Source organism: Poecilia reticulata, chromosome 12 (genome assembly GCF_904066995.2).
Source record: "Poecilia reticulata chromosome 12, P_reticulata-male-v2, whole genome shotgun sequence".
In the NCBI taxonomy this organism is placed as follows: domain Eukaryota; kingdom Metazoa; phylum Chordata; class Actinopteri; order Cyprinodontiformes; family Poeciliidae; genus Poecilia; species Poecilia reticulata.
In genome coordinates this window covers 3,450,612-3,474,704 of record NC_088841.1, presented here as the reverse complement: position 1 = coordinate 3,474,704, position 24,093 = coordinate 3,450,612, and the positions used below count along the sequence as shown (strand labels likewise).

At 41.3% G+C, this 24,093-nt stretch overlaps 2 protein-coding genes across 6 annotated transcripts in view; both read left to right on the top strand.

Moving 5' to 3' along the window:
* Window positions 1-108: 108 nt before the first annotated feature.
* On the top strand, window positions 109-4,896 carry nudcd3 (NudC domain containing 3). The gene is made up of 6 exons (XM_008423245.3): window positions 109-471; window positions 2,014-2,324; window positions 2,780-2,912; window positions 3,005-3,148; window positions 3,226-3,414; window positions 4,226-4,896. Exons 1-6 carry the CDS (start codon window positions 274-276, stop codon window positions 4,334-4,336), a joined length of 1,086 nt encoding a protein of 361 aa, XP_008421467.1. The 5' UTR covers window positions 109-273; the 3' UTR covers window positions 4,337-4,896.
* A 772-nt stretch (window positions 4,897-5,668) lies between these two features.
* Window positions 5,669-24,093, top strand: part of camk2b2 (calcium/calmodulin-dependent protein kinase (CaM kinase) II beta 2) — a 48,856-nt gene continuing 30,431 nt past the window's right edge. For 3 of the 5 annotated variants that reach the window (XM_081613881.1, XM_008423241.3, XM_008423238.3), the window contains exons 1-5: window positions 5,670-5,980; window positions 13,443-13,537; window positions 16,294-16,353; window positions 19,231-19,285; window positions 19,827-19,892. In XM_081613881.1, the coding sequence (XP_081470007.1) occupies window positions 5,919-5,980; window positions 13,443-13,537; window positions 16,294-16,353; window positions 19,231-19,285; window positions 19,827-19,892 (338 nt within the window). In that variant the 5' untranslated portion in view covers window positions 5,670-5,918. Of the gene's footprint in view, window positions 5,981-13,442; window positions 13,538-16,293; window positions 16,354-19,230; window positions 19,286-19,826; window positions 19,893-23,537; window positions 23,611-24,093 lie in introns of all 5 variants that reach the window. The other 2 variants (XM_081613880.1, XM_008423239.3) reach the window with 1 other exon arrangement.

Below are 24,093 nucleotides of genomic sequence, written 5' to 3'. Positions count from 1 at the left end.
CCCCCTGACCCAGTTGTCTTCAGTCTAACATACAGTCTCAGTATGTTTCCACATCCTGGAACAGCAATCACTATCAGCTCATGGGGCATAGTGAACTTTTATTTTGAAACCCAATAACCGGAACAAGGTGTATTGTTCTGGAAAGAGGAAAACATTCGTAAAGAAAGCTCAACTCGTCCTGCTTATTCTCAAACTTCTCTGTCCTGACGGTGTTTGGCTGTCGGACTGAATAGTCCTCAGGTTTGTTGACAGACGGAATCATTAGACGGTGGGATGGCGTCGCCGCTAGAGATGACAGAGATGTACGACAACGCTCTGCTGGGGATCCTCCAGCACGTTGGGAACATTCAGGACTTTCTGCAGATCTACTTTGGCTTTTTGTACCGAAAGACGGACTTTTACCGGCTGCTGTCTGGTCCTAACGACAGGATGGGTTTCCCTCCAGGAGTGGCGGAGAAGATGGTGCTCAAGGTGAAGATTTGTCAACCTGTTTAGCTGGTTGGGGTACACTGGCGCCGTGACCACAGCCACCTGGAAAACTGTCACTTAATCTGAATTTTACATCTTTAAACCCAAATTACATTCTGTAATTAAAAAAAAAAATTTTCCATTGATTATTAAAATTTTGGTAAAATCGTGCAAATAATTCACATTTTAGACAAGTTAATACATTACATCAACATTAATGAATAATGTTTACAGGTAAATGTTTATTTATTTAAACTGTACTTGCAGGCCGAGTCAGTCCTTGAACTTGAATTCTTATTTTTTTTACACTTTGGGATTTTACATCTTTCTTCTGCTGCAGTTCCACCCAATTTCAGTTCAAATCTCGCTTCACAGACACTTTGGAATTTCTCCCATTCACCTGGATTTCTCCGGTAGAATTTCTACTTGGCCAATCAGTGAACAGAGGGAGAAGTAGTGAATGATGACATCGATTTTCTGCGCTGTTTGAGAATTGTAGTCTGCCTGAAATTTTGATTAGGACCTTGCTGCAGCAAACAGAAAGGGTAGGGGACGGATCACTGTCAGTCTCATACTTTATTTGGAAATGGAACCATTGCACTCCGGAAGTGAAGGGGAACGCTATTTCCTATTTTATCCACGGTCTCCCGTTTTTATTTTCTTTTGAATCTGTGATATATCTTCATATTTAGGAAGGATTTTTACTCTCAGCATGTATTTGAATTTCTCTCTTTTATTTACTTCAGCGCAGCTCACAGTTTTTAACAAATTCTGTAGCTTTTGGTGTACTTTTAAATCTGCTCCTTAGTCGCATCTTTTCGGGTCTGCTACTGCCTCTAGTGGCGTGGGGGTGGTAACACAACTAATATAATTACGTTACTATTCAGAATACCATTAAGTCTTTATTATTTAATATTAATTCTGGCATTACTGGAACCGAAAAATATAAATTCCCTCACAAAACACCATACCTTTTAATTTTCTTAAGGAGCTAATTAAATGACATAAATATATATATATTTGTAATGTTTAAAGGTCTCGTCTATGTCATTTTAATTAGCTCTGATGGTGTTTTGTTAGAGAATAATGAAATGGGAGACCATGGATAAAATAGGAAATAGCGCCCCCTTCACTTCCGGAGTGTAATGGTCACGTTTCCAAATAAGGTATGACGCTGACAGTGGTCCATCCTTTCTGTTTGCTGCAGTGAGGCGTACTTGGAAATTTTAGCAATGGCAGCAGAGGGAGTGAACCGTAGCCATTCAGTCCATATTGGCCACACTTTAAATATGGAATTAACATTAACACCTTGTTCACTTTCTCTTTGCTCGGGAGGACGGCTTTTTGTAGCACAGACTATTAGGATTTTATGCAATAGACTAATAAAAAGTGCATAATTGTGAAGTGAAAGGATTGAACATGTATCTATATTTATCTCTCATTTCCAAACACTTTCTGCTGTCAGTAACTCTGCGTTTCGCAAAATCTTCATCACTATTTCTACCTTTAATCAGGCCATATGCTCTGATTTTTCATCCTCTCCAGACATTCGGGTTGTTTGAGAAGCTGGCTGAACACGACAGAGAGAGAGCGCTGAGCGACCAGCGAAAGAAGGAGGAGAGCTCGCGTGCTCCCCCTGCTGCCCAGGAGGTGGAGGTGTCCTCTGAGCTCTGCCAGGCCACCGAGGAGAAGAGCGGCGCGGAGCCATCGCGGACTGAGAGCGCTTCCTCTGACGCGGGCCAAGTTTCCGCTCCTGCAGCTTCTGAAGATTCTGGGATAACGCAAGCTGCCAGCAGCGGACCAGGAGGTGAGGGGGATCAGGCAGTGGCTAACCGTACAGCAGCAGCAGAAGACAGGTGAGTGCCCACCATGTTCCGGTGTTCTGAGGGTTCCCAAACTTTGCCATGCCATGGCCCCACAAAGAACTTAAAAGCTGTTTGAAAAACCGACAGGCAATGCAACAAAATATGTAGAGTTGCACAGCAGAATTACACAAATGGTAAAATATTTATTTTTCTATAAATATTAAAAAGATAATAATTTACTAATGCAACTGGTGAATATGTTTTGTAATCTGATTTTCTACAACATGGCCAAAGAAACTCTAAAGGAATGTTGAAGCTAAATCTCCTAGCAGAGCTCGAGTTTCTTAAATTGTCTTATGCTGCCCTCAAGTGGTAGCAACATGCTATAACAGATAAAAATGCCTTTTGAGGAAGGCAGACAAAATGTGTTCAAAAGCTAACTGTTCAATCTTAGCTTAAAAAAGACGGTGCTGCATGAAATGTTTAGGTGCATTATTTTGTTTCAGACCTCAAAATGAGTTCCAGTCAAACCCGGACAGTTACAACGGAGCCGTGCGTGAAAACTACAGCTGGTCCCAGGACTACACCGACTTGGAGGTCCGCGTGTTCGTCCCCAAGACGGTGGTGAAGGGCAGACAGGTGAGCTGAGCTCATTCAACCTCCTGAAATGACCGGACTCTTCCGTTGTCATTGGCGCTAACCGCTAACCGCTGTCCACTGCCGTCCTTCAGGTCAGCGTTGGCCTGCAGAGCGGCGGCCTGCGAGTGAGCGTGAGGGACGGACTGGAGGAGAAAACGCTGATGGAGGGAGAGTTCACGCATAAGATCAACACCGAAGACTCTCTGTGGAGTTTGGAGCCTGGGAAGTGCGTGCTGGTGAGTGCGGCGTTCGCAAGAGTCTGACGCCGCTGCGCGTCAGAGTCAGGCTAACCGGCAGGTGTACCCCGCCGCAGCTTTCTCTCAACAAGACGTCTGAGGTCTGGTGGAACTCGGTGCTGAAAGGCGAAAAGGAGATCGACATCAACCAGATCAACCGCGAGCGCTCCATGGCAACGGTCGACGAGGAAGAGCACGCCGTTCTGGACAGGCTGACGTTCGACTATCACCAGAAGCAGCAGGGGAAACCACAGAGTCACGAAATGGTGAGGAACATCAACACATGTTGTAATAGCCGCGTTTTCGTTAACCATTGCATTGTGCAAATTGAAATTCTGAAAATAAATGTCCTTAATGGAAGCGCACCAATTTCAAAAAAACGTAACTTTTTTTGATTCAAAAATTTTCCACTGGGATGAGGTTTATTTATCAAAATAAATGTATTTCACAAAACTGCAACTGCATCACGTGAGTCACATGACCAACGGCTGATGTTACTACTGGCGAAAATGACAGAGAAGACGACAGCAAGTAGAAGGAGCATGATGGCTTGTTTCTGTTTCTGTTGGACAAAGTGCAGCTGCCTCCACCAGAGCTCTCAACATCACACTTCATAAAAACGTTGTGTGTCATTCTAACATGTTGAATCCATAACTCCTCTGTAAAATCATCGTCTACAATTTCCACAAAATGCAACACGCTCCCAACTAGGCGGGTTTGTTGCTCCAAAACCTGAATAAGACGCCGGCGTCTCCTCTGATTGACTGATAAATGACGATTACTAGCATCATGGCTGAGTTATGAATAAATCTGATCCAACTGTCGCTGCTAGGATTTTAAATTACTTAAATAGTTGGAACAACGGTTTCTGTCGCAGTTTTGCAAAATGCACCAATTTCAATTTACCTCATCTTAGTGCAAATACTTTTGATCTAACATTTTTATTTTCGATTCATGCAATTTTATAGTCCATTGAAAAGCAGCTAAACACATGAATGCTGAGGTTAAACAGATAAAGCGGACTTCAACTCGACATCAGGTCTTCAGGGTAACATCTGCTTGTCTTTTGGCTCCTAGAAAGTGCATGAGATGCTGAAGAAAGGCTGGGACGCAGAGGGCTCACCTTTCAAGGGCCAGGAGTTCGACCCGTCCATGTTTGACATCCCGCCCAGCGCCGTGCAGTTCTGAGAGGCAGCTCGGACCGGGCCAGAGACGAACCGACTCGATTTTATCTACAGGACGCATTGCAGGACGGTCAGACGTTGCACATAGAAGATCGAATAAGACGGGTGGAAGGAAAATAACGACAGAGGCGCATCCTGATGCCAAACACCAGGTTGATGTTTGGCAGAGTGAACGACTTTCTTTATTCGGTTATTATTTATTGAGATTCGTTGTGCCTACTTCTTTATTTTCTGGTTTGATTTTGTCGAACCAGCTCCCCCTGTTGGTAAACATCTGTACAACAGGTTTCCTGCTAAAGTCTCAACCAAAGTTTCGGGAGATTCAACCCAATCCTGCTGCAAATATCTGCTTTTATCAGTGGAACCGATGTTGGAAATTGTCATGGAGATAAAGGTTTTTTCTGTCGCAATTCATCATTTTCTGTCTAATTTTAAAAGTCAAAGAAAGACACTGACAGACATTTCAGCAAAGCGATGGCCTGATGGGATGATTGTTTATGGGTTAGTGCTTTTCAAATGATTTGTTGAATAAAGACATGTTAAATATGAAAAAAAAACCTTAAATCTTGACTTTTTATTTTTCAATTTAAAAAAGATTTTAATGAAGTTTCCAGAGGTCACCAAACATCAGCCCTCTGCTAATTCATAAAATCGAATGAAATTGATATAAATCCATTTTTGTTTGTGCAGCAGGAGATTTTTGTGTCACATTTGGCACCAAATGTATTTGATTCTGTAAATGTTTGGCCGGGGGTTTGTCCACATTTAATGACCTCTGTAAACCTTCACTAATAGATTTGAATCTAGTGGGAAGGGCCAACTCCAAACTTCATCCAGGTGCTGAAGAGCAGCAGCTTCTTAAAGCTGGTTATGTGTTAAAGATACATATCAATTTGCGATTTTTGATATTGCATTTTTACAACAACTGAACGTAACAACAGTTTGTGCTATAAAATGGCACCATGTGTCAGGAACAAACATAACACTGTCTGTCCTCTTCAAACTGACACAATGAAGCAGAAAGTTCCTGGAGAATCTGGAGATTCTCTGGTGAACTCAGGATTTTCCTCGCTGAAACCTAAAAATAGATCCTGCATCAGCCTCGCTGCAATGATGCGAAATCACCATCATCCAGAGAGTTCTGGATTCAGCCCGATGTATCATGAATGTAACCAGATCGGCTCCTAACGCCCCCGTCCCCTCCCTCCTCCGTGGTTTCCACGCTTTCCCCTCGTGTTTTCACTTTCTTTCCTCCCTCTCCGGAGGATCACGTCATGTGTTGAGCGTCTCCTCTCGGTATTTAAAGCGTCCGCGCTGCTGCTCGCCTTTGCGGAGCAGAGAGAGCCGGGGACCGTGAGAGCGCACCGGGCTGCAGCTCAACCACTCAGCCGTCCGGAGCGCCGCGGTGGGCGGAGACTGAAGCCCCCTCCACCCACCAAACAAAAAAAGAAAAAAAAAAAAGAGGTCCGCAGCCAGAGCATTTCGGGACTCCCCTCCCTCACACTCACACTTACAAACACACACACTTACACACACACACACACACACACACACAGGCATCCAGTCCGTCCGAGGAGCAAGGCATCATGGCCACCACCACTTGTACGCGCTTTACAGATGAGTACCAGCTCTACGAGGAGCTCGGCAAGTAAGTCCGCGTTCGGGTCGTTGTGTGTGTCCTGCATGCCCGCCTGCATGACCCTGTCCTGTCCTGGCCGCGGCGTGAGGGATGGAGGTCTGGAGATCCCCCCCCTCTTCCCCCTCCACCTCCTCCTCCCGCTAATTTGCAGGGTTGGTCCCAGAATGTTCTAAAAAACTCCTAATTTATTATTATTTCTGCCTTTGGACTTTAAACCGCAGAAGAAATTCTAGGAGAGACATCAAATGTGCCCGAGGAAGCAAGAATGACTCCTGGGCATCCCCTCTTCCTCCTCCTCCTCTTCCTCCTCATGCCCAGAGGCTAATTAGGGACAAACAGGCCTGATAGAGGGGAAAAAAAGCTTCATGTGTTGGAAGTCAAAGCGATGCTGCTGCTGTAATGATCTGCTGGGAGTCTAATGAGCTGTGCCTTGTGGTTTTATTTTATTTATTTGTTTTTTGGAACATGTGTCTGCAGACAAAACGAGTCTGAAGAGGGCGATGGGCGCCTCAGTGGGCAGATGCGAAGTGGACTCAGTGTCTCTGTCAGGCTGTGCGTGGGTAGAGAGGATCTCTCTGCAATGTCTGCCTCGCAGGAACATTTATTCCACAGCAGGAAAAAAAAACACAGAGAGAAGGAAGGAAGGAAGTTGAGATCTCTGTTTTATTAAACCCTAAATGATTAGTTTAGCGGTTTTTTGTTTATGGTGGCTGTGAACAGTCACACGAGGAAAGATGAGTTTGAAACGAAAGGATCTGCTTCAGAGGCTGCAGCTGCTGCTGCTGACTGCAGATCCTCACTGCCACTTTGCTTGTGTTTGGTTTTATTAAGGTCTCCCTCTCTGAGGTGAATCTCTCTCCAGGACTTGACTTTTGTTTCTTTGACTCCAAACTTTTCCTCATTTTGTCATATTCCAGTCCCAAACTCCAAATGTATTATTATATATCTGGATTTTAAATGGCAAACTAACACAGAGCTGTTGGTGGGAGATATGGACTCGGAAGTTTTATCGCAATGTGTTTTTGCGGTTCTATTGTGATAATGAGAAAAGTAACGATTTATTATTACTTTTTTAGGTGACTGCATGGCGCAGCCATTGTATATGACAAACAGTGGAGAAAATAGTAAAACAGGTAATTTCGACAATGACAATTTCTGTTGGGTTTTAAACATCATTAATTGTAATTTATAATGACAACAGCGAATGTGAAATTTATCACGATAAACGATAAATGACACAATATGATACAATATGACACGATGTGACAAATTCCCATCCCTACACTGAGCGTAATTGTGAGATGGGAGGAAATAAATGACTTTTTTAAATTAATAAAAAAATTTTTTAACCAAAAATAAAAAATGAAAATCTTAAAAGTGTAGTGTGCATTTGTATTCCAACCTTCTGAGTCAATACTCAGTAATATTTTGGCAGTGTGACTCTATGAGAGTCGTACATTAAGAAACTGACATGTTTGTTCGTTGTACTTTCTGAAATGGCTCAGGCTCTGTCAGATTAGAGGGTGTCTGTAAATTGGACTTAGCTCTGGACTTTGACTGGGCCATGCTTGGATCTAAACAGGAGCTTTATGGGGCTTGTTGTGTATTGTCTGTCTGTTTTCCCGTCAGCTGACTGGATTTCCTGGCCCTGCTGAAGGAAAGCATCCCCACAGAATAATGCTGCCACCACCACGTGTTGCACTGGAGATAAATGTTTTCCTCTTATGGTTAGATGGCAAAAAATAATGCTGTAGTCGATGTTTTACTGTAATTTTTTTTAAGTCAAGGAAAATGTATTTTTTTCCTAAAATGAAAATGAAAACAATCAATGAAATGAAAGCATGAATGTAAGACGTGCAAATTGCTGTTTTCTCAGATTAATTTATTCACAACTTCATATCAAAGTAATAGTTTTTGTTTTATAGCTTATGAATTTTTACTGTCACAATTTTACTGTTTATCGGTGTTAAAAGGCCGTTATTTTACAGTGTATTTTGAATTAAAGTTAGAAGCTTTTACTGCCACCTTCTGGTGATAACAACCCATTACATCAAGATGATGCAAAAAAAAAAAAGAATTTTGAAAACCAACTTAGGAAAACATAAATTTCTCTAGAATGTTTGAAGTCTTTTATTTAGTTGTTTCTGCACCATCTGCTAAATGCACAAACACTAAGGCAGCATGTCAGAAATGCTTCAGATGCATAATTTAGTCCTGTTATCATAAGGCTTCACATTTGAAGATGAGATGTGATACTTATTAATAATCACACAGACACTTTTTAAACTTCTGCCAAAAAAAAAAAAAAAGAAACTCGGAAATTTCAAAATTTTTTTTATTTTTTATCTATATAGAACATTCCTGAGATTTTTTGGCAGAAATTCCTTCCTTCCTTCCTTCCTTCCTTCCTTCCTTCCTTCCTTCCTTCCTTCCTTCCTTCCTTCCTTCCTTCCTTCCTTCCTTCCTTCCTTCCTTCCTTCCTTCCTTCCTTCCTTCCTTCCTTCCTTCCTTCCTTCCTTCCTTCCTTCCTTCCTTCCTTCCTTCCTTCCTTCCTTCCTTCCTTCCTTCCTTCCTTCCTTCCTTCCTTCCTTCCTTCCTTCCTTCCTTCCTTCCTTCCTTCCTTCCTTTCTTTCTTTCTTTCTTTCTTTCTTTCTTTCTTTCTTTCTTTCTTTTTCATCTGAGCGGAACCTGGGAGCAGATTTATAGCTGAAGCACCGAAACAGATCAGACTGGATCACTTCTTCTACCACCATACATCAGTCATGTTTGTTCCTGGAAAGCTTCCCAAACATGGCTGTTTTATACATCCAGAGGTTATTATTATAATATTTTTTTTTAACTTTTTGAAATACAACATTAACCATCCGCCATGCCTTTAGGAAGGGTTTTATGGCTGTGTAGAGTTTGAAGAAGAAATATGATCAGGTACCAGCTGCCCTCTGAGATGAACTAATCCAGGGTTTTGGCCCCAGACCTGGGCCCTCCTGCTGCCTCCCACCTGCCCTGTGGAAAACCCGCCACGCAGAGGCTCTGCTGCCTGTTTTCCGCGCCGCGGTGGGAAGCCAGCGCGTGTCGTGCTTACTCACCCAGTCTCCTCATAATGTATGGGGTGATGGAGAGAGAGAGAGATGGGCTTCTGGGGGGGAGTGTGAGTGTCTCATTACGTAACAATGCTGAGGTGGGATAAAATTAGCTCAGGATGACAGAGGTGGTTATTTCCGTCGGTCTCTGCAGGATTCGGTGAACAAAGGTGATCCTGAGAGCTTCAGAGCGATGCTTAACCCCCCAGAACGGAGCTCCGGATGTCACTGAAGTTATTTTGGTCATCAGACATCAGACACATTGTGACCGTGAGGCTTGCTGCTGTTGCTTAGATACTACTTTTAGCAGGTGTAAAATATCTGTACCTCACTTCAAAGTGGGATTATTCATATACAATAGATGTGTCACAGGCGGCTGCGATGATGTAACGTTAACATTTGTTCAATCAACTTATCGAATCTGAACTTTGATTTGCATTCGATTCTATTTAAAGTTGATACAGAAAAAGTTCACAGCCTGAATCTTTTTTGATTCAGTTCCTGCGTTCAGTTTTCCATCAAACACAGAGAATCTGATGAATTCAAAACACAATTCAGATGTTCCAAATATATCGCAGAGTGCAAAGCCTTTTGAATTATCTTCCAGATAATAAATAGGTAAATCAATCAATAAATAAATAACCCAACAAAAACCACCCAGACTTGACAATAGACAATTGACAAAAGAATAAACGTGTTTTAATATGTATAGTTTTCTTATTTCCTGAAATTAGAGAAAAAAAGACTGACATTTATTGGTAAGTCAATTGTTGCATATTGACGTTTTAACTTTCAACAGCTATCAAAAGCCAAAGGCTTTTCTTTTACTGTCAACATGAAATTTGAGGACGTCCCCTTAAACTAAACTAAAATCAATTTTATTGCAATTCGATTACAGTAAAAATGGAATCAAATCACAGTAAACTTGTTACGGAGTTTCATTGTACATGTAATGACATCACAGTACAAACTGTAATTAAACTACAGATTACAGTAACCGGCTGACAGTAATTTACTATAAACTTTACAGTAATATAATGTATATTTTTTACAGTGTGGCTAAAATCTCCCAACTTCCCAAAGCAGCTCACTATGTTGATTCAAATGATCGCAGGTGGCTATAAATGTAATGCATGGTGAGTACTGCATACTCACTATGCAGAAATCAAAGTCTAAACCACTGTGTTTGGTTTGGTCAGACAGAGCCGTCTGACCCCACCAGGCTCTGGAGAGGTTCCTTCAGATGGAGCCAGACTTTCTGTTCAGGTGGATGTAAACATAAACATCTCTAAAAACCAGCCAGACTGGGCCAAAAACCCTGCAAATGTCTGCTTTAAATCCTCAAAATGAGGAAAGATTTTATTTTCCAATCTCACTGCGAGCCCAAGCATATTTAGAATCTCTAGAAGACCAACTTTACCAGAAGAAAACTTAAGTTTTGGGGAAGGCTTCAAACAAAATCTGAGGGAAAATCTATTGGGGGGTTGGGGTCGCCTGTGGATTAAAGATTTCCTTTGCAAATTTTTACAAATATCACCAAGTCCAATGTGGAATTCTGAATTGGTGCTTCAGTATTAGTGGAAGTGTTTGCACCCTGTGGAGTCATGTTGTTAAAGATTTCTTAATTTATATGTGGTTTTATGTTATTTTAAATGGATTGGTCTGTCCATTAAAGATGAAAGTCACAGTAAAGGTGGAACAAGTTGTAAAATGAAAGAGAATAACTTTTGGGTTAAACGAGGTTTTGCATTTACTGATTTTCCAGCAAACCGTCATTAAATATTAAAACATAACCAAAATAGTTTCTAGTATTGCTGGAGAACTACATCAGGACATCACATGTCATCTACTTACATGAGCCAATATAACATGTGTAGCAGGTGTTTATGTGTTGATGTTCGTCTGGAGCTTCAGGAGGATCAGATATCATACTGTAGCTACATGCTAACAAAGGAGCTAGTTAGCAAACTGGCTAAAGTGAGCAGGAATAAAATTCTGCAGTGCGAGTTAAACCTCTGAATGCAACATTTTTTCCTTCTCCATAAACACGTAATACTTTGATTAACCCAGAGAGGATTTAATCAAAGCTGGATTTTATTCAGGAAATGTAGTTCAGCTAACAGCAGCAACCGACTTTTGAAGTGAAGCGAAACGGGTGGATTTAAAGATGAACAGGATTCCTCATATCATCTGAAGCAGGAAAGTGTAAAATGAGGTCAGGATTCTGTTGAGGAGATCAAAAACTCGGAGCAATTTCCTCCTTTTCAGCACTTTTCTCGGCTTGCTAAGCAAAAAAATGTGACTGCTACGTGACAGCTTAAGAAAAAACAGATTTAATAATGTGGATTTGAACTGTTTCAGTTTGTTCCACTTTTAGTAGTCTCTGTCTCTCGTTGAGAAGCAGTTTAAAAAATAAAATTCATATTAAAGGCTGAACTTGTGAACTTTTAGTGGTTGAAGTTCTTACTGCTTCTAGTTCATGTAATCAAACAGCGTCCATCCATTCATCCATTGTCTATGAACGGATGAATGGATGGAAGCCATGGCGTATCGGGTTGTTTTTCATTATGGTCAAGTGTAGTTATGAAATAGTGATGTAAACAAACAGAAACCAACTAAAGTGTCTGTAACTCGTTGTTTATGGGTTATTGTTGTGATCCGTTTCTGTTGTGGCAGCAGATGTAACACAGAACTGGATGAGAAAAAAGTCAACAATCTGAATCATCTCATGACCTAACTGTTAATAACCCAGCTTTAATTTCAATGTTTTACTGCAGTCTGTTGTTTTTAGATTTTGTTGGCACTAGTGGCCTTTTTTTTTTTAGCAGGAATAGAGGGAGAAGAAAGGTCATCGGTCCAGGAATCAAACCCGTGACAGCCAGAGGCCTTCATACTGTACGTGGGTCACACTTTAGTTTATATTTAAGGTTGTGAATAACATCATCATCTTCCTAAAAAAAAAAATGACATAGGCTGTTATTTTAGGATGGTAATGATATTCAAATCTTTGAATATCGTTTGTGAATTGCAAATTTTGCATAATACTTGGACACATATTGTCAGACATTCAGAGACATCTTGACATCAGGACACCCCCTGGAAAGTTGAGTTGACCTAAAGTCCAACATGGACATTTGGAAGGGATTATGAGGTTTGAGTGATCTAAAGGAGACAAATAAATACATTTTTGATGTCCGAATCTTGAGGAATCTTGACTCTGTGGTGAATTTGGTTGGGTTATATGATGGATCTTTCTCTGATCAATCTAAAACAAATGTCATTACTTAGTGCTTGTCTAACCATTGGAGTTATGAAGCCTAGGTGTAAATTCAAATGGAAGACTTTATTCATTTCACCGGCCCAACCAAAGATATCATCATGTGCCTTGATTCCAACCTATCAGTGGTGGCCTCCTCCTCCAATCATCGTCGCTCCTTTGATAAGGCCCAGCTGTTCATCGGCTTCTGCTCATTGGCTGAGCTTCAACTTTCCTCCACCTTCAGTGCTGGTTTCTTGATGTCCATTCAGTCTTCACCATCCTCTCCACCACCAGTGTCCGGGCCCAAGGGGGGAAGACGTCTGTAATTTTCATATACAGCGGCTCATTCTCTCTGACAGCGGTTACCAGTGCAATGTCTTCCTCCTGGGTCCGAGCACCAAAGACTTTCATTTGTCAATTAAACTTTCTAATACCACTCTCTGCGTGTGTGTGTGTGTGTGAGTCTTTCCAGGTTGAATTGCAGTTAACAAAGTTGTCAGCGGACTTTCGGGGGAGATTCAACTGAAAGTCAGCTGAAAGTCTAATGGTGGTCAGTTTTTAGTTCGGAAAACGTCCTCCCGAACGTCCGGCGGATGTTCAACTGAAAGTCCTCTGGATGTCTTTTGGAGTTTCATTTGGACGTTGTCCAAATGTAATCAGTGGACGTCCTCCGAACATTCAATGCTTGCTGGGGACGCACACCTTTTCACTTTGGTATTTTGGAAGAAGCAGCACACAATACAGTTCAAGCAGACTTTCCCAAAAAAGTAAAAAGTTACAACAAATCAATCACAAGTGGCAGGGTTGTGAAAATCGCTCTTCTCTGGTTTTGGAGCGAGATGTGTCTGGGCAGAGGGAGAGAGTGAGAACAGTAGGGAACGCGAGAGCGTCAGAAAAGTGACAGTTAGCGACTTTAGCTAAAATCTGGATGGGCCCAGCAAACCGAGGGACAGATTAGGACTAGACTCCTGGATCAGGGCGTGTTGACATCCTTCACGCGCTTCCTGTTGACGTCGCCCCTGGGCCCAGCAGGTCAGCGTCTGACCGCTGAGATGGCCGTTTCCATGCTGACGAAGCTCTAGCGGCGGCTGACCCCTCTCTTCCTTCCTTTGTGCTGTCTCTTGTCTCCCAGGGGGGCCTTCTCGGTGGTACGACGCTGTGTCAAACTCTGCACAGGCCAAGAATACGCCGCCAAGATCATCAACACCAAAAAGCTCTCTGCCAGAGGTGAGGAAAAGAAAAGTCACGCGGTGACTACGCAGACGCAGCAGCGTCTCGTCAGTCGGTGTCCTGGATCCTCAAAGCTCCTCGTTAGCATATTCTAGCGCCTGTTTGTTAAAGCCTCCACGTCTGTTCCACAGAAAACACAACAGCTTCATTTTCCATTTTAAAATGAAAAGCTTTAAGGTACATACACTGTTAAAAAAGGAGAACAAAACAAAAAACAGTCGTTTTCACGGCCATGGTTACCAGTGTTTTCCTATGAAAATCACAGATATTTACAGTGATTGAAATGGCAGCTGAATTACGTGAACAATCAGTTCAGTTTACAGAAATTAAATATTTTGTATACGAGTTTTCTACATAAACATATGAAGTGAAAAATACATAATAAAAAATACTTTTTATTAGTTTTTCCAGTATTTGACTGTTATATTAACGGAATTGTTTTGTTGACTTTTTTTTTTTTACCCCCATTTGTCGTTTTAACACATACATTTGATTATACTCACATATTGTTTCTGTATGAACAACACACACATTTTGTTTGGCATTTTACAATATTTTTCTGTTAATATTTTACATAGTTTTTAAGTAAACTCCATGGCCATAATTTTTTTTAAAAAAGAACTGCAGGCTGACAGTAGTTACAGTGCTGTCAATAGATATTTTTTATCTTTATTTTGCTCAAGTGCACACCAGCAAGTGTACCGCTGAAGTACCGAGATAACAGAAAAGGAAGGATTTGGAGTGGCCTATTCAAAGCCTGGACTTAAATATGATTCAGATGATGCGGCCTGATCTTAAACATATTGTTCATGCACAAAAATGAAAAGGATAGTTGGCCAAAATATCCTTATTTCCAGTTGACGCTAACGCTAGACGTAAGCCAAGGTTAGCTCAACCAGTGATTAGCTTTAGAAGACCATTACTTTCTCACATAGGGGTTTGTTAAGAAATTAAATCTTTCAAAAACTATATTTTGTATTAAGTGACGATCCAGAACATTTAAGTGAGACAAACAAAAGCAAACCGCCCCCTCCCCCCCAAAAAAAACAAAAAACAAAAAAAACAGCAGGAACCTGTTAGCGCTAAACATTTTTCACAGGGCTGCATGGCATGTAAGGCAAACAGTATCCGATTTTATCCACATTTCTCTCCTCTTTCCTAATTTTTAAGATGTAATTCTGTTCCTGTCAGTCCAACTGTGATGAAGCAGCATCTGCTTTTTCTTCTCCCGGTCATATAATGCTCATCAAATAATGAGCAAGCGCCTCGGAGAACTTCTGAAAATAGCAGCAGTGGTGTTAACACTCAGAGCAGAGACTGAGCTGAGTCATGGCACCTTTATTAAAGACATGGCAGCTGCTCTCCGTCCTGCCCTCTGCTCTGGGAGGATGAAGTCCTTTTCTGCTTCTCACTTTGTGGCTAAAACAGCTGTGTATGTGCGTGTGTGTGTGAGCTGCAGGGCAGGACCAGCTGTCATTTGGGTAAAAAACAGATTTTTGGGGGGTAACTCGCCCTCACTTCTCCTCAGGATTCTCTCCTCCTCACCTCTACCTCGTTTTGACCTTTTGCTTATATTTATTTTTTCCATCTTTCTATTTCTCTTCTTTCTGCTTGTTTTCTCGTTTTATTCTTCTTCCTCTTCTGTTTCCTCGTCTTCCTTCGCTTTCCTTCCCGTTCTCTGTTTTGTGCGTTTTGCTGTTTTTCCTTCTGCTGTTTTCTTGGTTCCCTTTTTGTCCTTTCTGACCCAGTTCTGCTCTGTCTGTTATGTTGGTTCTTGTTTTATTTCCTCATTTCATTTCTGACACTTTTTGCTTTCTAGTGTTCATCAAATCTTCCTGTTTTTCTGTGTTGTTTTGAAAGGTTTTCTTCTTTTTCTTCTTCTTTTGACTCCAAAAAAAAAACAACAAATTTGACCAAATATTGTTGGTCTACTTTCTAGTGCAGATATCTTAGCACACTTAAAATAAGATAACATATATGCAACTTTTTATCAAGAAGTAGAAGCTTGTTTTAAGTAAATAATTTCTTAGTATTGCTTAAAAAATGACTAGTTGTTTTGGTAGATTATTTCACTTATATCAAGACATTTTTCCTGGGTTATAAGTGGCAGAATCTGACAGTGGAACTTGTACATTTTCATCAATATTAAGGAATTATTGACTTAAATAAGCTGCTTTATACTGCTGAAAAGTTACTTGTAAGTTAGTTTTGTCTTATTTTAAGTGTTCTAAGATATTTGCACTAGAAAACAGACCAACAATTCTTGCTAAGTTTTTGTGTTTTTGCAGTGTAGTTGAAATTCCATCTGAAGTCAGCTGCATTCAGGAACTAATAAACATGAAAGTAATCATAATATTTGGATAATGTATAAAAACTTGATTCAATTCCCTGTCCAATTGTCTGTAGCTGTTTGAGTCATCTTGTGTTTTCTTTCTTAGTTTAGTTTATTAGTCGATTTAAAACAGGGGCAATGTGCAAAAAAACATGAATAAAATATGCTTTGTATCATATATAGCTTAAGCCGAGCACATAACTTAATAAAGCTAACTATTATCATAAACGTACATTAAAAGTCCTTGTGCAGCCTGCAATCACTGTACAAAGTCATAAAATTACAACAATGTAAACAGCACTAAATACCAAACTTACTACCTGAAGCCATCATTACATTTAACCGGATTGGATCGGAGCAGTAAACCTTGGGCTGCTGTTAGCTTCTCATCCACCGTCTCTGTTCTGCTCTGTTCCTTCAGACCACCAGAAGCTGGAGAGAGAGGCCAGGATCTGCAGATTGCTCAAACACCCCAACATCGGTGAGCCTTTCCAAATCCTGATCATTTAGAAGCTATGCTCTTTTACTGATAAACGGCAACATTAAATGTGTTGAAATAAAATAAAAAGACAAACTATATCTGCTTCTTATCTCAAGGTTGACTCCTAATTGAACAGGAGCAACTTTACGGAAAAAATCATTTGAAGAAGATAAAGATTCGGTCCTAAGCTGTGCTTTAGTGAACCTTTACCTTTACTGTTGCTGCCCAAAAAGTGACAAGTGACTCTTCCACAATGGAGATCAATAGATTTGACTAAAAATGAAAAAGAACCAACTAAAAACAAATGCAAATTTTTAACAGTTTTTCAGTTTATTTCTGTAATGTCTGTATTGAACCAGTAACATGTTTTTAGGTATGTTTTTATTGTCATTAGGTTGAAATTAGAGGTGTGCCGATCGATCGGTCACCGATCATAATCGGCCGATTTTCGTGAAAAAGTGCATGATCGGTGATCGGCGATCATTGGCTCTTGTTGCCGATACCGATCACCTGCATCTCATTTCTCAGCCTGTCTGTGCAGCTGGTCTCCTCTTTCCTTCACACGTGCAGCAACAAATCCTAAGCGATGTGGAACTATAACCCACTGAGTGAATGGGGAAGTTTGCGTGTTGAGGCGGAAAATTGAAGCAGGTCAAATGCATCAACACAACGAAGCTAATACGACATAAAAACAATGCCATACTTGACGGAGTTTGGCTACATCGAGGCTCAATGCAGTAAAAAAGACATATGGAGTATCAGATAGCAGGTAAAGCAGCGCACAGCTACAAACACTCACCCGGATTAGCATGACGGTCAGAAAGCTAAACAAATAACCCACAAAATTATTTAAGTCTTCAAGCTGCGATGTAAGACGCTGGTTCTGCTCTCGCTGTTGAACCCCTGCTACGCGCTACAGGTAGTAATATTTCACAGACGGAGCGCCGCTTCTGCTCCACCTGGTAGTGACTCTCACACCGAACCTCTCCTTAAAGCTGCAGCATCTAACCTAAAAAAAAACATTTTACATACGTATTAAAACTTTCGCTGTCCTAACATGAGACAGATAATCTCTGAAAAAATAATCGATCTCCTCCCTGCTCTGCATAATTACTCCGCTCAATCAGAAACAGCCATTCAGAACTGGCAGTAATCAGCTAGCCGCCATGCTAACAGGAAGTTTTCATTCAGTAACTCAGGATTGTTTATTGTAATGGAACCTGTATTTCCCTTTGAATGTTAAGTTTTATACTTAAATTTTTTGGCAATGTTGAGAGGTTTTATTTTGGCTCTTTGCATTATTTAACCTCTTCAGAACCTTCATTTGTTTTCAGTCTGTTGAAGATAGTATTACTGATAGCAGGACAATTTGCACAATACCCGTTTTGTTTAGTTTTCTTCTTGGAAAAAGTTATTAAAAACAAGTTTTTGTCTAAATTAAGGTGAATTCATGGTTCCTTTTTCCACATAATGTTAACCGGTAGTGTTTATGATGAAAAAAAATAAAATAAAATTATGTGATCGGTATTGGTGATCGGTATCGGTGATCGGCCCTCATGGGTGATCGGTATTGGCAGGAAAAAACCTGATCGGCACATCTGTAGTTGTAGTTGAAATGTATGTGCTTTTTAATGTTTTTTTAAACCATTTCCGCACCAAAGACAAAAAAAAGTCAATACTCTTTTTGCTAAATGCGATGTTTATCTTTGTTTTAAATCCTAAAAATAGAAATAAGTTGGTGGTTGTTTAAAAATGATGACAGAAAATGATAAGTGATCATTTTTTCAAAATGTTGTGTGACATTTGTGAGTTTTATTTGACTGTTTTATTTTAAGACCCCCAGATCCTGATCTGGGGTATCAGGATTTAATAAAAAAAAAAGAATTAGGGTTGTACGTTTGTATAAATCTATCTTTGTATAAAATGGTCTGTATAGAATGTCCTAACAGATTCCACCCTGTCCATGTTTATTAAAGAAACACAAAGCCAAGTGAAAGCTGACATGAGACTTTTGGGAGGATCCAGCTCAGAAATCCTTCAGGCACATTGTTTGTCCGTCTCCATTTGAGTCGGGTTTTCAGACTGCAACGAGCACGACTGCGTAGTTGTGACAGAGTCAACACATTTGGGTTTTGTATGTGTCAACCTGCGACAACTCGCAGCAGATCAGTGTTTGATGGAAACAGGAAATGAGTCTGCCTGAACTGAGAAACTTTCATCAGCTTTTTGACTGACAGAGCAGCTTCATGTAAATATGGAGGATTTCTAACAGAGATGAATCGATCCACTTTGTTCACTTTCGATACCGATATCTGAAGTTCAGTATCAGCTGATACCGATACAGAAAAATGCTTCTTTTTTGAAACACAGACATAAATGTTCTGAATTACAAATGTATTTGATAACTGCACCAGTACAGCTCACCTAAATACACCAATAGCTTCACAGGTTTGGTCAAACATGTAAAACAACATTAATTTGTTCAATCTGAACAATTAGGAGTAGAACAGCCAATGAAAAATAAATAATAAAGAAACTGAATCTAACAAAATCAATAGGTGGGCTATCTTGGTCAAACGGGTAAAATGAAACCATAACAAACCTCCTTTCAAATGGTTCAGAAATTTCAATTAGGAATTTTAAATATAATGTAAAAAATAAAGCATGACAACACTCAGAGTACAAAGCATAGAATTAGACTGGACAGATTTGTCCTTGTGGATCAGGAAGATTGCCACCAATACCTGATCTAGGATTTTTTTTCAATATCGGGTCCGATACAAATATTCATATCGTATCGGTGTGTCTCTAATTTCTAAAGAAGACAGATACGATATGTGCTTCAGTTTAAGGATGATCTTTATGCCTCTCTTGCAGTTCGTCTCCATGACAGCATCTCAGAGGAAGGCTTCCACTACCTTATCTTTGACCTGTAAGTCTCTAAACCTGCTCCCTGCGTTGCTCTGCACTGATTTCAGCCCTCCATCACCTCCATGCGTTACTTTACATCCCCATCTCTGCATTCCTTCTCCTCTCTTCATCCCCCCCTCCCTCCTTCTACCCTCCCTTCTCACATTACATAACCACACACACCCACCCTCCCCTCACTTCTTGCGGCTCCCGCGCACACTCTAACACACACGCATGCACGCGCGCGCTCGCACGCACGAACACACACACACACACACGGACGCACGCATCCCCCCCCACCCCCCCGCACTGGAGCTAGTCTCCATGGCAACACTGTCAGAGAGAATCCTGCAGCCGGGGTTTCCCCCAAATGAGGACATCCCCCTCCTATTCCTGTGTGTGTGTGCGTGGGTGGGTGTGTGTGTGTGTGTGTGTGTGTGTGTGTGTGTGTGTGTGTGTGTGTGTGTGTGTGTGTGTGTGCGTGTGTGTGTATGTGCGTGTGTATGTGTGTGTGAATAAAGCAGAAGTGTGTAATTTCAAACTCCATCCCTTCCGTCTCTCAGGGTGACAGGAGGGGAGCTGTTTGAGGACATCGTGGCTAGGGAGTACTACAGCGAAGCAGACGCCAGGTAACACCCCGCCCCCTTCCTCCCCCCACCCACACACCTCCCCTCCAGCCTCTGCAGTCCTCCAGCAGCCCGGAGAGTTTGCTCTCCTCTCGTTTAGGCAGAAAATGTTTGACACATTGCGCATAGACGTCTGCCTCTCCTGTTTTTGCACATTGTGATCTCTGATGGATCCCACCTCTGCACAGTTTTTAAAATTTTTTTTACGTGAGCCAAACTGCAAATGGAGGTCGAAGGGAGCTTTCCCCCACCCAGAGTCAGAATTTACAGAGAGAACACACACACATACAAAACAAAAAGTGCACACACGCCCACACTGTAGCCCCTCAGGAGGTAGACCTAAATCAATTTGAGCGAGGAGGCGGTTTGTGGAGGCGAGAAAGAAGAATAAAAGGGGACAGGAGCATTGAAAGGAACAGAGAAGCAGGGATAATGAGAGATTTTAGCTGCTTTATTCTCAAAACCACATAAATATGTCATATTTTGCCTTCTTGTCACTCCTCACACCTGTTGCCACATTTTCTGGCTCGTTTTTGTTCATTCTAATGGAAAAGCACATTTATTGAAAGGTAATGTCATTCTTAGAGTGGCTTTGCTGGTTTTAAATTTACAGATCATACTTTACCGTGAATCAAATATTCTAACAGCAGGAGCAGCTGTGTACAGTCAGGATCCAGAGTTACGGCAGCGACACAAAATGTTCCCTTCAGCCATCCATTAGTTGCCTTCAGGTCACAAGGATGAGGAAACACTGACCTCAGCCTCACTTTATTCTGGAAGGAATAGAAGAAGGGACACCCTTTACACGTAATATGGAATAGGCTCATACTGTAGCCCTTCAGGAGGCAGACCTAAATCAATTTGAGTGATTTAGGTCTACGTAAAACACTAGAAGTTGAACTTTCAAGAGTCTTGCAAGTTCAAGACTAGTCAGTCAGCAGGGTCAAGACAATAAAGTCTTGCAAGTAGAACTTGCAGACTATAAAGTTCTAGGTCTGCTCAAGTGTCTCCCCCCAATGGGATGCATCTGCCAAGAATACCTCTAGAGCACAGGCATCAAACTCCAGTCCTCAAGAGCCGCTGTCCTGCAGTTTTTAGATGTTCCACAGGTATAAAACACTGGAATGCAATGGCTTAATTACCTCCTCCTTGTGTAGATCAGTTGTCCAGAGTCTTGCTAATGACCTAATTATTCTGTTCAAGTGTGGTGCAGCAGAGGCACATCTAAAGGTTGCAGGGCAGAGGCCCTCCAGGACTGGAGTTTGACACCCCTGCTCTAGAGGAAGGCGTCCCAGTGGCATCAGACATTAACTGACTCCTCTCAGTACAGAGGAGCAGGAGCGTCTCATTCCATCATAAAGACTGAATCATTGCCATTCTATAGAAGAATCTCATTTCAGTGGCTTGTTTCCGAGATTGTACCTTTTGGTCATGATCCATTTATCAGGACAATAAGTAAGGCTGTCAGCGCAGATGGACCAGTACATCAAGAGCTTCACTTTCTGTCTGAGCTTTTGTTTTTTACAAAGACTGACCCAGGAAGTATCCTCACTTCTTCAGAAGAGGCCATGGTATGTCCATCTATCTCACACCCCATCCTCTACTCACTTGTCTTGTTGAACAAAACTCCAAATCCTGAGGCAGAAACTGACCCCCAAACCAAAGGGTTTAGTTCTAAACTGCCCTCCAGTTATGAATCTTCAAACTCAAATACATTGACTCTTATCCCGTCTGGCAATTTTACATTGGTGTGTGAACCCTCCAGTATGCTCTGAGGATCATGGCTTTTAAGGCCAACAGGATCATAAGATCTTCAAAAGGCAAAGATGAGATCCTAAAATTCCCAAACAAGACTCTCTTGTATTCATAGCTACGCTTGAGGCCAGTCCATGAATACCACAAAAAAGGGTCAGTGATAAAGAGGCAACCCTGACAGAGTTAGTCCATCCTGCGGTGGGAACAAACTCAACTTTGTGCTGAGGATGTGGACATAGCTTTTACTATAACTTTTATTATAAAAGGATAGGGAAGCCCTTTGAAAACCAGCCAGGAAGCAGGCTGTGAGCAACCCTCACAAGATACCTCAAGGATTACAATCATGAAACTTCTTCAGGTTCACGGAAGACATGAAGACCTGACAATCAAATTCTCATGTTCTCCTCAGGAATTTTGTGAAGGAAAAGCTCTCTTCTACTACCTGCACTGTCTGCATGATGTGCACTGTAGTGTCTAATTGGTATTTTATCATATTAGATCAATACCTGAGCACAGGGGGCAGACAATATGCCTGAAGTACTCTTTGCTATTCCATAAAGTACAAGTGCAGAATCCTGTGTAATGCAGATAATGCACCAAGACATCATAAATATCATATCCAAACTCAGTGGAATACCCTAAATGCAATGCAATTATATCACTAGCATGAATGAATGATCCTGGAATCTGTAGTGTTTTCCAAGCTCATCCATCCAACTCTTGAGGTTGAGTGGACACAAGCTTCTGACTAGAACTATTATAGATAAAGTTATTCCAACAGAACATCATAAATATAAATTGGTCAGTCAGCAGAATCTTGATGCAAACAGATGAAGATTACTGGTTACTTTCTTTCAAAGGGCATTATTTCTGCATTTCATGATCTTCCCATGTGTTACCCATGTTGTTTCCTTCATTCTATGTTAACTGTGTAAGTGTCAGTGTATGCAAGTCTGGATGTTTGTGTGTGGGAGCGTGAAGAACTTACCTGTATTCCTGCCCAGAGTTTCTCACTGAAATTCTTTCCTGTGTTCCATTTGCATTCTGTTGAGCTCTCAGTCCACCCAAATGACACAATTATATATTCTGTCCGCTTAAATCCAAGAAAATCTTAGATATTTATTCTTGTCAAGACTCAAAGTTGAGCATGAACAACTAGTGCTATTTACAAGCTGGTGCATGTATGACGGCAATGATGTATGGGGCGGTATTAGGGCCATGTACATCTGTTTTGATAGTCATACAACTAAATGATCAGTGTTTTATCTGTGCTTGGCACATCTCATCAGGACTTCTGGGAATCGGAACTAATTCTGCAGTGCTGGACATGACACTAACAAACCATGACCTGAAATAGACCATCATTTTCCCTTCTGCTATCATTACTAGTCTAAAGGGTGAAAAAAATTGATTGTCAGACAAAACCCAGTTTGGGTAAATCAACAGCGTTCTGAGCTCAGTCTTTGAGCTTTAGGGATCAGGTTGTTACATCATCCAAAGGAATACTTATTGACTAGGAAAATAGTTTCTCGTTGTCATACCAGTTGGAATGTCAAACACCATTTTGTGTGTCAGCATAAAACAAGAAAAAGGTATTCTTATTTCCTTATTTGTACACATATTTCAAAAATGTGAACAAAAAAGCATTTCTGTAAACACAAATGAAATGTCTGTCCAGTCAACAGAATGCAGAGTGCAGCCACAAAAGCCTTTTGTGAAAACTTTGCAAGAGCCGAGAGCTGGAGGCTTAAATCCCTGTGGAGTGTAATGTGTGTTGCTATGTCAGTTTTTCTTTCTTGAAGACCCCCTTGCCCATCCTGTCCTCCTCTCACCCTGTCCTTCTCCTTGTCGTCTCTTTTACCTGCTGCTCACCCTGTCGTTTTGTCTCCGCAGTCACTGTATCCATCAGATTCTAGACAGTGTGTCTTACACCCACCAACATGACATAGTGCACAGGGACCTCAAGGTGTGTGTGTCTCATTGTGTCGTATCGTGTCCCTGCATTTACATGCTCGTGTCTCTGGAACATGCCTGTGATTTTAAAACAATCTGCCTGTGCCTGCTGTCTGTCTGTCTGTCTGTCTGTCTGTCTGTCTGCCTCTGTGTGTGTCTGCCTGTCTGCAGGTTCTTTTTTTTTTGCTTTTGGGATTCTTGTTGCACTACTTTAAACCCAAATGATCAGTTCTTGTCTGTCGTGGCAACAGGACCTGCTGAGCCCCAGACCAAAAGAGAGTGAGTATGTGTGAGACAGTGTATGTGAGAGAGAGAGAGAAAAAGAGAAAGAGGATGTATAGGTAGGCATTTTCAAAAAGCAGAGACTTGAAACTTGGAAGTCAATTGCGGCGCTGCGGCTGTTTGTGAATAAATTACTGTGAAAAACGCAGGTTACACTGAGGGTCTCCCACACAAAGCGGCGTCTCACTGTATGTCGCCTGTCTGAGTTTTTTCA

Coding starts and splice junctions, on each gene's coding strand:
- nudcd3 (XM_008423245.3), top strand. CDS start 274: ATGGCGTCGCCGCTAGAGATGACAGAGATGTACGACAACGCTCTGCTG. Junction 2,325..2,779: donor ACAGCAGCAGCAGAAGACAG/GTGAGTGCCCAC, acceptor ATTTTGTTTCAG/ACCTCAAAATGAGTTCCAGT. Junction 3,149..3,225: donor AGCCTGGGAAGTGCGTGCTG/GTGAGTGCGGCG, acceptor ACCCCGCCGCAG/CTTTCTCTCAACAAGACGTC.